At 49.3% G+C, this 14,082-nt stretch overlaps 1 protein-coding gene across 16 annotated transcripts in view; it reads right to left on the minus strand.

Moving 5' to 3' along the window:
* Window positions 1-3,746: 3,746 nt before the first annotated feature.
* DLGAP2 (DLG associated protein 2) overlaps window positions 3,747-14,082 on the minus strand; it is a 699,343-nt gene continuing 689,007 nt past the window's right edge. For all 16 annotated transcript variants that reach the window (XM_072812931.1, XM_072812943.1, XM_072812932.1 and 13 more), the window contains 2 exons: window positions 13,750-13,902; window positions 3,747-10,360 (listed from right to left, as the gene is read on the minus strand). In XM_072812931.1, the coding sequence (XP_072669032.1) occupies window positions 10,142-10,360; window positions 13,750-13,902 (372 nt within the window). In that variant the 3' untranslated portion in view covers window positions 3,747-10,141. The remainder of the gene's footprint in view (window positions 10,361-13,749; window positions 13,903-14,082) is intronic.

Raw genomic sequence — 14,082 nt, forward strand, 5'->3', positions numbered from 1 at the left:
AGGAAACCTGCCTCCAGACGCCCGTGCGGCAGAGTCCCAACCCATGTCCAATCTGCAGACTCTAATTTCATTTGCCCGAAGTCAAAACGTCCCCAGGCAACTGTAATAAAGGATGTTTTACTTTGGGAACGAAGTTCTTCCAGAAGCCTGTTGGCCACCGGTGGCCCCTCGTCACTCCTGAGTCTGCAGAATGCATTTGCTGAGGGTCAGCTGCTTAGTTCCAATTCTTGGTGGTTGTCACGGTGAGAGCAGGCCAGCGCGTTAGAGTCGGAGTGTCCAGAGCACCGCCGGCCTCACAGGCCCAGGTCTCTCACCTCTGGAAGCTTCTGTCAGTCATGATTCAAATGGGGAACGAGGACATTTCTAAGGGAAGTTGCTCCCTTGACATTAGGGATGCAGAAGCCACTAGCGTTTTGGTTTGTTAGGAGAATCTTATGAAACCACTTTTTCCTTCAAATACAATCAAAACCAGCTCTTAGTGAGAATTAACCATTTGAAATACTTTAGAAGTTTTTACCGAATGACAGGCCAAATTTCCTTAGTGAGTACGAGATGGCAGAGAAAGGGTAGACGGGGCGGACCTAGCGGGTGCCTTGGGAGGTCCAAGATGTATTCGGATTGGATTCCACTGTTCTCAAAGGCAAGTCCCCTTCGAGGGCTGCGGGGCCTTGCGGGCGCCGGGACAGCTGACCCTCCCTCCCTTTGGCTCAGATCGCAGTGGCGCTAGCAGGTCCTGTGCTGGCCGTGATTGCAGGAAGGAAAGCATGGAAATGACCCCGAGGCCGGGAGGAGCAACATGGACAGAGAGGTCAAGAAAATCCTGCCACCCTGGTGATCTCTCGGCACCTCAGATCTCGGCAGATTTCCAGCTGCCGCAGAAGGATGTCCCCTGGGGTCCTTCCTACACCAAGAGGGCAATGCCACGCCTGCTGCCTCCCGGGCCATTTCCCAGGCCGCACCTGCCGGGGGACCACGAGCAGCGGGGTCACGTCTCGCTCCGGGGCCGGGCCGGGCTGCCGTCCCGCTCCTGTACCGGCGGGCCCCAAAGGCAGTCACCCCCAGCTACGACTAACCCAGCCCGCACACGGGCCCTGGGCCGTTGGGTAAGGAGGTTCCCTGATCTCCAAGGCCCTCACTGTGGGCCCGTCCATGCAACAGTAACAGGCTGGCCTCTTAGCCTAAAGCTAAATAGGAAAATCTGTGACCCTTCGAGATCAAGGACACTCTGGGTAGTCGCTCGCAAGTGCAAAATCATGACTCTCTCTTTCTCCTCTCTCTAATTACTGTATCTCCAGCACAGTGCCCAGTCCCTAAATGTTGCTCAGTAGATATTTAATGAATCAGCGAATGACCGATGCAGGCACAGAGGGTGAGATCCATTCATTCATCATCGTGGTCACCCAGAGTGTGTGTAGGAATACCGTGGTGTATTCACTGCCACACGCCTTCCTGGGAGCCACGGATAGAAAGCAGGACTCAAGATTCATCTTGTGCTCAGAGAGCTCACAGTCTGATCCCAGGCCAGTTAACAAGTGCATCTTGCATAGTGTGAGTGCAATAACACCCCCACTACCCCCACGTGATCATTTCGCTGGGTCCACCTAAGGGTGACCCTGCAAGGTCACAGCTGAGGTAATGTGCAAGCTTGGCAGGAGTTCGACGTGTCCGTGAAGGTGAGGTCCTCACGGGGTTGGGCCAGGTGCCAGGGCAGAGCTGGGACCCTGGATGCTGGGGACCAGCTCAGCGGGAACCAATACCTGGGCGCAGGAGAGAGGGTCCTGGAGGACCGTGTGGCTGAGATGAGGGGAGGCAGGTTGGGAGGCAGGAGGAAGGGGCTAGGAGACTGCGGGGGCCTCTGAGAGGCCACCCCGGGCTTGGCAGCCCAGTGGGGTGGTGTCACAGAGGCTTTGAAGGGAGGACCTGCACGTGGGGACACTCTCCAAGGTGCGTGCATTTCGAATGTGGCCTGCCCGGCCACTGAAACTCCGCTTCGCAGCATGTTGTTGGTAGAAAATTGAATTTTGACCATAGCGGTGTAATGAGGTCATCTGGAAATGGACTTTCATTGCCACAGTACTCTAATTGTTTGGAGAAAATCCAGCTAGTCAATTTTAAACCACAACAACGGTGGCATGGAGCGTGCCCAAGGATGCCAGGTGGCATAACCCAGTGGGATGCCAGGGCTTGAAGTAGTATCCTCTGAGACCCTTGTTTCCTTCCTGATACAACTTCACATGATTAAGAATCAAGTAACAACTCTCTGGACATGTTAAGTGTTGCTAACTTCACAGCTCACAAAATAAAAATCAACAAAAATAAAGAGCAGAAATCTTTCCAGTGTCCCCATTTTCAAAAGGCAACTCAGTTAAGATCTCAAATAGCGTACAGCAAGCTGAAAACTTCTAAATTGTTGCAGCTGACTTTCTCTAATCATTGCTTCCTGTTTTGCCGCTATTATCACTTTTAATCAATAGGCCGTTTTGAGGGAACCTTGTAGCTCGTGGGAAAACCGCGTGGGAAGTGCATTCCCGTGTATCCCGGCCCCCGCCCCACTCCCCGGCACAGAGCACCTCACACTGGCGCCGTACATTGGTTACAACTGAAGAACCAGTAGTAACTCATTTAAAATGAGTATTAGAGAACTTTGCACTTTTGCTGACTTCTGGGAAAACAGTGCTAAACCATATGTGGATAAGCATGTAATGCCAAGTAAGTTAAAACTCTCTTTAAGGGATTATGGGATTAAAATGCATATATATAAAAGCCTTCTTTTTGCTAGTTACAAGTGTGTTATAGAAAGAAATGGGGTAAGTGGAGAACTCAAATACGAGGTATGCGTTCTGAATTTCTTTTAGAAATGGTTTCTCTTGGGTGAAAACTTCTATAAATCACGATTGTTGCCAAGGGGGTTCCGTGATCAGGGCCCCTGTATGGATTCAGCTTCTGCAGGGATGCCTTGCCCACTGGGTGGCTCTCATGAGGAGGATCAGAAGTGAGACCCAGTGGTCCCGACATTCACCAGAGACTCTTCTTGTCCGTCTTTTGCCACGTCCAGAGCACGTGGATGGGAGGAAACAGTACGAAGCATGGTCCTGGATGAACGCGGGGCGTCAGGTGCCCTTGAGCACGGGCTCCTCCTCCTCAGGACCCCCCCATTGTTCTTGCTCCTCGGGGGCTGCAGGGTCAGACTCAGGAGGGGAGCCCTACACTGACATGGTCAACAGGCAGGAGGAGGAAGCCCAGGCTGCCTTCTGACCACACAGGCAGCAGGGGAACCAGTGAGTAGCCCGCACGGGGAAGAGCCTGCTCCCCGCCCCAGGAGATGCAGTGCGCCGCAGGGCTGGCTGGTGGCAGGGACTCCGGCCCGGGCAGGGCGGGGGTGCGGCAGCCACAGCAGCCCTCCACCTGTCTCACACTGCAGCCTGGACCTGAGACTCAGCGTCATGACCTAACAACGGGTCTCTTCCCGTTGAAACTCAATAGAGTCTAAAACAACCATTAACTAAATGCCATAGTATTTATTAATTTTAAACTCATTTTAATCTGTGCCATTTTTGCATACATATGAAATCTGTAGCCTTAATAAATGTCCATTTCTTCTTTGTAGATAGAGAAATTGAGGATATTTTGACAACGAAATATAGAACGGGGGAAGGGTGCTATCATTCTGCGATAAAATTCTTTGGTCTATATAAGTTTTCTGAGTTTAAAATAACACGAGAATTCACTCCAATAAAAAGTAAACATTACTTTTCTCAAAAAATTTAATTGCAGAACTATTTACAAGAGGTGAACACCAGCAATACAGAGATCAAATGAGAGAGGCATCATCATAGAAGAGTTATGGCACGTTTTTCTTATAATCAGCTGAGAGTGAAGAAAAAAAAAAGTCATGAATACGGAGAACTCAACAGAACCTGGTAGTACCTTGAAGAAACGACCAACATTCTGATCAGAAGTTATCAACAAGAAGCAAGAGGTGGCGGTGATGGATCGCATACTGTACATTCAGGTTAGGTATCCCGCATGCTACTAAATAGAATTTATCAAAAGAACCATAAAAGCATGAGAAAGAGAATTACATAAAATAGTTTAATTCCAGTGAAGGGTAACTTTGTACAGATGTTGAATATTTGGCACTCTGTTCATCCTCATTGTCGATATGATTTCATATGTATATATATTTATATATATATATATATATTTATATACTTTTTTTAAACCTTTAACTAAACAGCTAGTTTCCTGGTTCTAACATTCCTTGAATTTCTATAGGAGGCATTGAATTTAGTCCTTAGGCCACACCTGGGTATTTTGGCATGTAACATGGAGGCGGGGGTGTGAATTGGTCTCTAGACAGGAAGGACCCGTCCGAGAGGAAAGTGGCTTAAGCGTTTGGAAATCAGAGTTCAAAAGTAGCCTAGGATTTACTACCTGTGGGGGAAACCTTTGAATTCAGCAAACCAGTTATAGGTGGAGTGAGAGACACACATGCTGAGCCCTTTGAACGTGATATGATCCTAACGTTGGAATGGCAAGGGCTGGGTGGTGGTCGTGAGATTGGGCAAAACCAAAGGATGGGTGGGTGGCATCCACAGGGAACCACACACGGCCTCAGCACTTCCGTCGAGGATGTTAGCAGAAGGGTAGAGCACACTGCCTATGGAGACTACCGTCTACTGGAAAGAGAGAAATTTGTACTTAAATTGGCACAAGAACCTGGCACACGTCTTTCATCATCACCTCTCCCCCACTCAGTACATGAAAGCTCGGACCCCCAAGCTCCCAGGTTCGGAATAAGCACCCATGATGAAGAGTCACATAAAATCTAAGAAAGTAGGGCGGTAAACCTGTGTTACCTTAGTTTGTGTCTATACAAAATCTTTTAAAAAGTAGTGTTATAGTAGGTAACTAACATTTCCTCTGCAAAGAAGTCGTCTGTCTTGTGTTTAGATTGACACTTGAAATAATTTCTTTTACTGCTGGATAAAAATGCCAGGGTTAGGGGGAGCGATTCATAGACTTATACTTTTCAATGTTGTGGGATGAAAAGATGTCATTTTCTTGGAGCGTTCCCACGGACCACTTCTGCATTCTCCGAAGCGTGAAAGAGAATCATGACAAGAAGCTGGACTTAGGAGGGTAGCTTTGCACACGTTCGGCAACTTTGGTGAATCCATCTGATTCCGCTCTTGGCGTGCTCCCAAACGACGTTTTCCTTCATCCCTGGAATGTCTCGCTGGCTCTCTCTCCACGCATCCAAGACGCAGCCGATCTTACGCGACGGTGAGAACACGGCCTAATTCTGGTTGGTGCTGGATCTCTGAGATACGCACGAAGGGACCTGACTTCCTTCCACGAACTTCCCACGCCCGGTGGAGGGGGTACCGCTGGAGGAGGGCCGGCCTGCCTGGAGGCCCTTAGAGCCCACACGACAGCAGAACTCCTAATCTATCTAGGAGGGAGACAAGGGACAGGAGAAACAGACGGGAAGCCTGGTCTGGCTGATGCACCACCAGGGGCCAGCTGGTCTGACCAGCGGGCTAGAGATTCTGAGCTCACCATTCACTCCCGAAACGCTGTGCAGCCACTCTGTGCGCGGGGCACGTGGCAGGGCATGTGCAAGGCACCTCTCCTCCAACATCCTTGGCTGCCCACACCGGACGGCGACCATCCGCACAGCACGGCGACCAAGGCGGGCCCTGCGGCGAAGGCACCGGACCTGCCTGACTGCACGGTGAAGGCCTCGGAGTGCTCCAGCCGCGTGGTGGACAGGGTTAGCACTCAGCAGCCCACCACATTCTTGATCTCTTCCACTTGTGGTTTTCTGATCTGGTTTCAGGTTCTGGAATCCCGTACTCAACCCAAACTTTCAAACAAGTGTAAACAAATGTGCAGATAAAAACGAGAGAACCCTCAGGAAGTACCAAGGGGCTACAGATCGGAAACCACGGTCTACAACTACTGATGAGTACATTAAATTTGCAATAAAAAGAAAAAAAAATCAGTGCTCAAGCCTTGAGAAGAAAGCAGCACACGGGGACAGGCAGGATTTAACCATTTAGGCCTGATTCTGGGGGACTGGACTCGACACTTGTCGGCAGCAGCGTTTCTTTTCAGAAGCGGGGGTCAAACGCCATACCTAGGTGCCCTCCCTCGTGGTCGTGCAGGTTGGACGGGCCTTGTTGCTACGTTTCTTGCTGCCACTGCCGCCGCCGAGAAGCCAAGGCCCCATGCTCATGCACAGCAGCCTGGCCCCTCTGTGCAGCCTGGGGACGCACATGCTCCTCAGCTCACCCCAGGTACTGGACCGATGTCCACGAGGGCTCCTGGGAGCCAGGCTGCTGCCCTGCCCAGCATAGGGTGGCTCAGCAGGAGCCGCGTCTCGCCTAGGATGCTCTGCGGGGTCCGAATCTCTGGGCCACACGAGGTCCGGCTTGACTGACTTTCTGGCGCAGACCAGGATCCCTGCTGGCCACCGGGAGGTCTGGTCCCAGCCAGGGAGCTGCTCTGACGGGCGCCCGCTGTGCAGTCCCCGTGGGCATCTTGACCAATGGCTGCAGTGCAACGACTTTCCAGAAAGCCCATCCCGCGGGTGAGGGTGGCCGTGCAGGTGGGCAAGCACACAGCGTGGGGGGTTTTGACCAGAGTGAAGGAGACTGCTCAGAAAGGTGAAACTCGAGGTGAGGCAAGCAGGGAGGCTGACATAAGGCGGTGACGGCAGCCCGTGCGTTGTGTGCTCTGCGCTGGTCCGCCCGCCTGCCCGCTGCAGGTCTGGCCACCTCCACCGGAGCCAGCAGGGCGAGTCCCTCTACTTTGCGGGTCACTGATTTTCTGGCTACGTGTATGTGTGGTGGTTGTTGTTTTAAAGAGGGACCCCATATGTGATGTTTTCCTCTAATGATACACTTTGCTATTTAACGTGAGACGTCTTTAGTGTTGATCCGGAGGTGAACACGCCAGTATTTCCTTTTAAACAAAAATGTGAATTTTTGGTATCATACAACAGTTCCACTCTTCATACACCATTCTAAGATGGTTCTATGAATTTGCTGAGAAAACATGGTAACAGCAGTTACCAGTCACAAGGCTTACGTTACACACAGCGATGACCGATGAGGACGCGTGAGATGAGATCGACTGAAAGTGCTCTTGTTAACAAGTGACATTCACCTTTTCTGGGTTCTGTGAAACTTCAGGATGGTGTTTATCATACCTGTGTTTTGGGTCTGAAGGTTAATGAAATCCTTCAGCATGGGGTTGTCAACCGGCTGCTCTGAGCAAAATAATTTCTTATTTTTGGAAATTTGCGGTTTCGCTGAATCTCCCAGGGAGGCAGCAACGTGAGCTTTGTTCACGGTGACGTCGTGCAGCAAGGGGCGTTTTCACTGCCCACAGCCTCCTTCTATCAGAATTCTATCCGAACCACGGTGAAATGGTCACACTGAAGCTCTGTAGCCGGCATCGGCTGGAAGTGCCCGAAATACATTAGCTTCACCGATTAACACAAGTATTATAAACAGTTTTATTTCTCTTTACACGTACAATATGTAAACATGGCTTATCGTCTGCATTTCGTGGTGGAATGTCACCTGCATGAGAACTGAATATTGCACTTAGTCATGTAGCATGACAGGTAACACTGCAGCAGGCCCTGGCTGCGCGTCCGTCACATGACCTTCTTTGGGACTCGGTGGACCAAACAGGGGTTTGTCCCCCCCGTGCGAATCAATGGCTGCTGTCAAATTTAGTTGTACGTTAATTTGCTCATCTAGGGAGGGTTTAGGCTAAGACTTTTGGGGATCTTAAGATAAAAAATGAGTATACAAAACAAAAAAAAAAAGCTAAATTCAGTGAGTATTTTCATTCAAGTGAGGATCAGAGAATCTGAGATCGAGAATAATTCTTGTCTAATTTGATAATTTTTTGTTATATGTTTTGTACAAGCTCAAGGAAATGGGATAAAATGCATCAGCTGCCGGTAGATACAGGGGTGTCAGCAGGCTGGCGAACGTGTATGCATTTTACATTTCCTCTTACTAGGAGTCTACGTTGACTTGACTTTTCTGTGGTTATTTCTAAAGAGCATTTCATCTTAAATAATACATCATTTTTAAAGTCTAAAATGCCAGTACTTGCAAATACACTTGTTCTTGACATAGTAGAGTGACTATAAGAAGAAGCATCATCATTGTACACTACTCAGGATTTAGGTATTTATTTAGGTAGAAAAAAATGCTTTGAATACTCTGGGGAAATAGGGTTCATTTATAGAAGAATATTTCAGGGATTTTATTTTTTTGCATTTTTCAAGGATATACATTCGTACTGATTTTTGCTTCCAAATATATTTTAAGGCTGTTTGGTAGGAGATACCAGATATGAGGCTCAATTTACAGGGTTTTGTTCTTAGGGAATCCTTAACTACTCAGCTTTAAAAAAGTAAAACTTTGAAGCTAAACATGCTTTACTATCCACCGTGCTCCAATGAACCCCATGCTTTGTGGAATGTGAGTATGAGGAAAAGGAGGACTGCAGGCTGAGCCGAACCCCGACGGGCGAGGGCCCCACCGTGGGCTCTCCAAGACGTGGTCGCCAGGCTGCAGCGGAGCGGGGGACATAAAGTGCGGGTCAAGCTGAGGGGAGAAAGTGCTACGGTAGGTGAGTCGGGGCTGCCCCGCCGTGCCGCACACCTGGCGCCCCGCGGGCCAGCCGGGCCTGTGTCAGGGGGACACACCCGTCTTCAGGAGCAGTCCTGCTCTCACCTGACGTTACAGTGAGGACTCCGAGTTTGGGACTGGAAGGAGAAATGTGACAGGCTCTTCCTCCAAGGACGTGTCTGAATGGGGACACATGGAGCATTGGAATGATATAGTCACGGCGTCTGAATCTAATTGTAACCAATGGAAAGCCTTTGTGTTCAAATCCTTTCTGCTTTTCTGCGGTGCCAGTCAGAATCCCGAAGACTAATTTCTTAAAGTCCACAGCTGGAAATCACCGTATGTGACTTTTTTTTTTTGTTTGTCATGTCTAAAACAGGCAAGAAGTATATTCTTGACTTTAGCAATACTGCATAGGACAAAAGAATTCTGGAAAAATACAAATGTAAACTACATTTCTTCTTTACCATTTAAACTGAGATATACTTACCACTCACATTCGTATTTCTTAAACTTTTTTTTACAACATCACAACTGTCATTTGAAACAAGCAAACATTTTTTTAAGGGTACCCTGGAAAGTCAACTGATAGAGCAGTTTGAGAATATATATATACATCTATAAAAAAAATCACATGTCCATAAATGGGGACACTAAAGACGAGACTTGCGTGATAGAAGTTACAAAGGAATAAGACAAACAATGACGCTTGCATCAGAATGAGGGCCATGCTTTTTCTTTTCAGACTCCTGCTACAGGACACCCAGCCTTTCGTGAGGCTTGGATCTCTTTGCAGATGTCACTCCCTCGTGTAAATGAACATTCGGCTTATGTTTTTGATTGTGTAGATGCTGTGCTGGGTAGTTTCAATGGGTTCAGACGTGGCTCCCCCGGGGTTTCTGGAGAACCGGGTGGCAGGGAGCTGGGTGGCTGGAGAGATGGCTTCTCATCCCCATAAACTTGGCACAAGGACCCCGGCTTGGGGTCCACTGGATTTGGAGAGAAGCGCCCCCCGGGGTGGGGCGGGTCTGTCTTCCCGCCCTTCCGGCCTCAGCATCTTCCTCCACGGTGTGTGCGGGGAGTCTGAGATGCGCCCACGGGTTGCTATTTGTTATTCTTGCCTCTGGTTATCACACGATTTATAAAAATATAAATAACAAACTGTAAGCCGGGTTCCATCTCGAGAGGGGGTTCTCGTGACCCCCCGAGGACAGAGTGGATCGGGTGGGTGGCCCTGCGCCTCACCGTCGTGGTCGCAGCGGACTGGCAGTCAGACGACCCCGCGATGAGGAGGAAGCAGCGGGTGTTCGGGCTGCGAGCGTGGCAGGCGGAAACCAAAGCCTTCCAGAGCGTTCGTGGTACAGGGGACACCACGGGGCGCGTTCGGCGGAGACACGAGACGAAAATGACCATGTTGGGGAGAAACTGTACAAGTGTTTCCTTACAAAGCAAAAGGGGGAAGAGGGAGGGCCGCCCCGACCCTAGAGACGCGTCTGGGCCTCGGGGATGTAGATCTCGATGCTGTCTGCGCGCTCCGAGGCCGAATTCTGGCGGAACGAGGCCGCCCTCTTGGCAGCCAGGAGCCGCCTCCGGGCTTCTTGCCGCTGTCTGTCCGGCAGGTCCAGAGACTTTTCTCTCGTGATGGGAAATTTCCCTTTGGGAGGCTTCTTTGGTATCGGAGGGGGGACCTTTCTTTCTTCCTGGAAAGCATCACAAGTCAAAGTCGGGGAGATCAGGGGAGGTCAGCACCAGCCCGGGAGCCTGGTACCGCATGGGGTGACTGCACGCGGCCAGGTGCCACCCAGGTGCCCGCGCCTGCCCACCCTGCGTCCTTGCCCGTGACCTTGCCGCCTGCCGGGGGCATGCTGCCCATGACCCCTTCACCTCCTTCAGCGGCAGGGACATGGGTCTGGTCTTTTTTTTTAAAGGTGGGATCAAAGAATCTCATATGTCCAAATTGAGGAGTTGTCTGCATAAAGCACTGCCTTTTATTTTTTTTTTTAAAGATTTCATTTCTTTACTCATGAGAGACACAGAAAGAGAGAGAGAGGCAGAGACACAGGCAGAGGGAGAAGCAGGCAGGGATCCTGACGTGGGACTTTCCGCTAAACCGCTGAGCCACCCGGGCTTTACACGTAAGGAGCTAAATCCAGCACCAGAACACTGTCTCCTCATTCCTGATTTATTTTATGTGGCCAGATAACTGTCTCTGCCATCTGAGCATTGGCAAATGCTCACTATTTCAAGGCCTCCAGTGTCCCAGGTACTTTGGAAGATGCCAGTTGACATCCCTGTCACATGCTACAGTCTTTTTTAACAGACTCAGGATTCTAAGGACCTTCATGAAAACCATCTTATGTGAGGGAACCATTGGCCAAATTCCCTATTATGGCCCTAAACCCCCTTGACATTAACTAGATAGATAGATAGATACATGATAGACAGATGATAGATGATAGAGTTCTCAGCTTGGTAAATAGATGCAAATAATTACTTCTGATCTTTAGCTCATGTTCTTTTTTTTTAAAGATTTTATTTATTTTATTTGAGAGACAGCATGAGCAGGGGGAGGTAGAGGGGGAAGCAGACAACCCTCTGAGCAGGGAGCACAACCGGGGCCTCGGGTCCCAGGACCCCAGAGTCACGACCTGAGCCGAAGGCTGACTGAGCCACTCAGGTGCCCCTTGGATGACGTTCTTAAATAAGTTGAGAAAACAGGTATGTGCCTTTTCTAGAAAGCTCCATTCCATAGTTCTGCAGCAGATGCAATATGCGGTGCTTGTTATTGTTCTGGAGGAAAGTCTGTGTCCCAAACCGCACTGCATTATTTACGTGTGTCCTTCCCAGCAGAGGGTGACCGAGCCGTACACAGCTGATCACCCTCTCCCAGGAAAGGGTGCCCAGCATAAGGCCCAGAACCCCTTCCTTTTCTAAGCAGATATTTAGTTTTGGGGGGAACCCCCACCCCGTGTCTTTCTCCCTTCAGCCTCTGCAAAAATCCAAATGGGCCAGACGTGCTGGGACGTTGTGGAGATGGTGCAGCTTGCCATGCAGGGTGGACATGGATGGCAGGAACTCCCTGTGCTGCAATGTTGGATTTGGTAGGAAGATGGTTCTGGTGTTTGACACTTTATTCCCATGGCTTATTTTAAAATGACTTGGACCACAAAAAAAAAAAAAAAAAAAAAAAAAAGGGTCAGGGGGTCATCTGGATGGCTCAGTCAGTTGAGTGTCTGACTTTAGATTTGGCCTCAGGTTATGATCTCAGGGTTATGGGATCCAGCCCTGTTTGGGCTCCTCCCTCATAGACTGTGGAGTCCGCTTGGGATTCAGTCTTTTTCTCTCTATTCGCCCCTCTCCCCACTCCTTCCCTCCCTCTCCCTCTTAAAAAAACAAATTAAAAAAATTAAAATGACGTGGACCAGCAGGAATGACTCCTTCCTGACTCTTGGGCAGGCATCTATGACGATGGAGTAATTGGTTTGTTAAAACTTTCAGCTCTTTCAGTTCTTGTGTTAAGCATATGACTGTATCTACCTACTTCTTTTCACTTGGTAGCCTCTGAAGTATGGGGCTGCAGGAGACACACATGAGTAATTCTTGTGGGAATCTCCTATTTCTTTCTTTTTTATTTTTTAAAGATTTTATTTATTCATGATGAGAGAGAGAGAGAGACAGACAGAGAGAGAGAGAGAGAGAGGCAAAGAACATGCAGAGGGAGAAGCAGGCCCCATGCAGGGAGCCCGATGTGGGACTCGATCCCGGGTCTCCGGGATCATGCCCTGGGCTGAAGGTGGTGTTAAACCGCTGAGCCACCCAGGGATCCCCATGAGTCTTCTATTTCAAGGGGCTCTCAGCCTCCAGGCGTCCATCCCGTGGTTGGAGAGGGTCGACCAGGTGGCCCTGCAGATCTACAGCGAGCAGGGGTCGGGAAACACAGGGCACGAGGCCTCCATGTGAAAGAGCCGCTCATGGTCTGCACACTGCATCATGTGCACCCTCAGCAGGAGGCTGTCTTCAGATAAAGGACCATGGCTTAGGTAGAAGGGCTTGTATTAGTTGTCAGAAAACTAGAAGTGATTATTGCAAATCTTTAGACTAGTTTAGTGAGTTCTATTTTTAGTATTTTATTAGAATAACACTTTCATTGGCAGTCTTTACTTTTGATCCCCTTCACTTCAAATCCAAACCATAAATAGGACTTGCTTATGTACCACCGATGGCTTGCTGACAGCCTATGGCTCCCTAGTCCCCTTTGCCCCGCTGTGTAAGAGGGGATCAGTCGTCTGCAGTGGCGTCTACGGCATCGAGCCCAGACGTCCACCAGGATGGTTGGCGGCACCTTGTGGGGAACAGTGATGATGACAATGATGGCTTCTGTTCCAATTAGCCACATAACAGTTCTCCACCACAGACTAACCCCACTGCCCCAAAGCATGTTGGGTTAATTTCATCATTTTATTTTGATAACGTCTACCTAGAAAATCAGATTATGATTACTTAGATTGTCTTTAAAATGTGTTAGGAAATCAATGTGTTTATTGCTGAATCAGATCTGCCTATTAGCCCTACTAAAGATGACATCTGCGGGATATCGCAGGATCCTGATTAGTGGAAACTTTTAGCCTATTTAAGAGACAAAGCCAAGAGATCTATAGGAAGTTTACATTATCAAGCCGTTCAGTAAAGCTCAAAACGCCTTGTCTGCAACTGGAGATAAGCAACTAAAAAGTTTATCTACATCAGAAGCAGTCTTGGGACCAGATCTCAACCTTTCCCTGTGGAAATCATCTTAGTTTAATCCAACTAAAGGTATGATGATAATTCAGAGGGTTCCCCTACGGGAAATGAGGCTGCAGATCTGCATGTGATGTTTCGCTTGTGTCCGAGAGATACAGCAAGGAAACAAGTGCTATTTGCTACACCTGCGGTGACGGCCCTTCCACCACTGTACACATGTGCATGGATGACAGTTCAATCCTGCCACTAACCTAAGGCCAGGACGCACATCCCAGTGGAGCAGCACTTCCCTGCTGGGAGGGAGCAGGGACCAGGCTGTGGCGAGGAGCTCCCGCGGGGGCAGCCTTACCTGTTTTTCCGGAGACTCCATGATCTTCCAGGCATTGAGCTTCAGCTGCTGCAGCTCATCGAACTTCATGCTGACGTCCTCGATGGAAAGCTGTAGCATGTCCCAGTAGCCTGCCAGGTCCTGGGACGTGGGTCTCGGCATGGCGCTGGGGTCCTGCAAACACAGAAGCACGACTCAGAGCCTGCTCTTTCCTGCACGTGCCTTTCAAGGAGTCGGATTAGGGAGAAGCCTGGCTAATATGAGCTCTGATGCCAATATTCGGGGGGGACCCACACAGATCCAGTACCAGTTTTTTTTTTTTTTAAAGATTTTATTTATTTATTCATGATAGTC

The sequence above is a fragment of the Canis lupus genome, chromosome 36, assembly GCF_048164855.1.
Source record: "Canis lupus baileyi chromosome 36, mCanLup2.hap1, whole genome shotgun sequence".
NCBI lineage: Eukaryota > Metazoa > Chordata > Mammalia > Carnivora > Canidae > Canis > Canis lupus.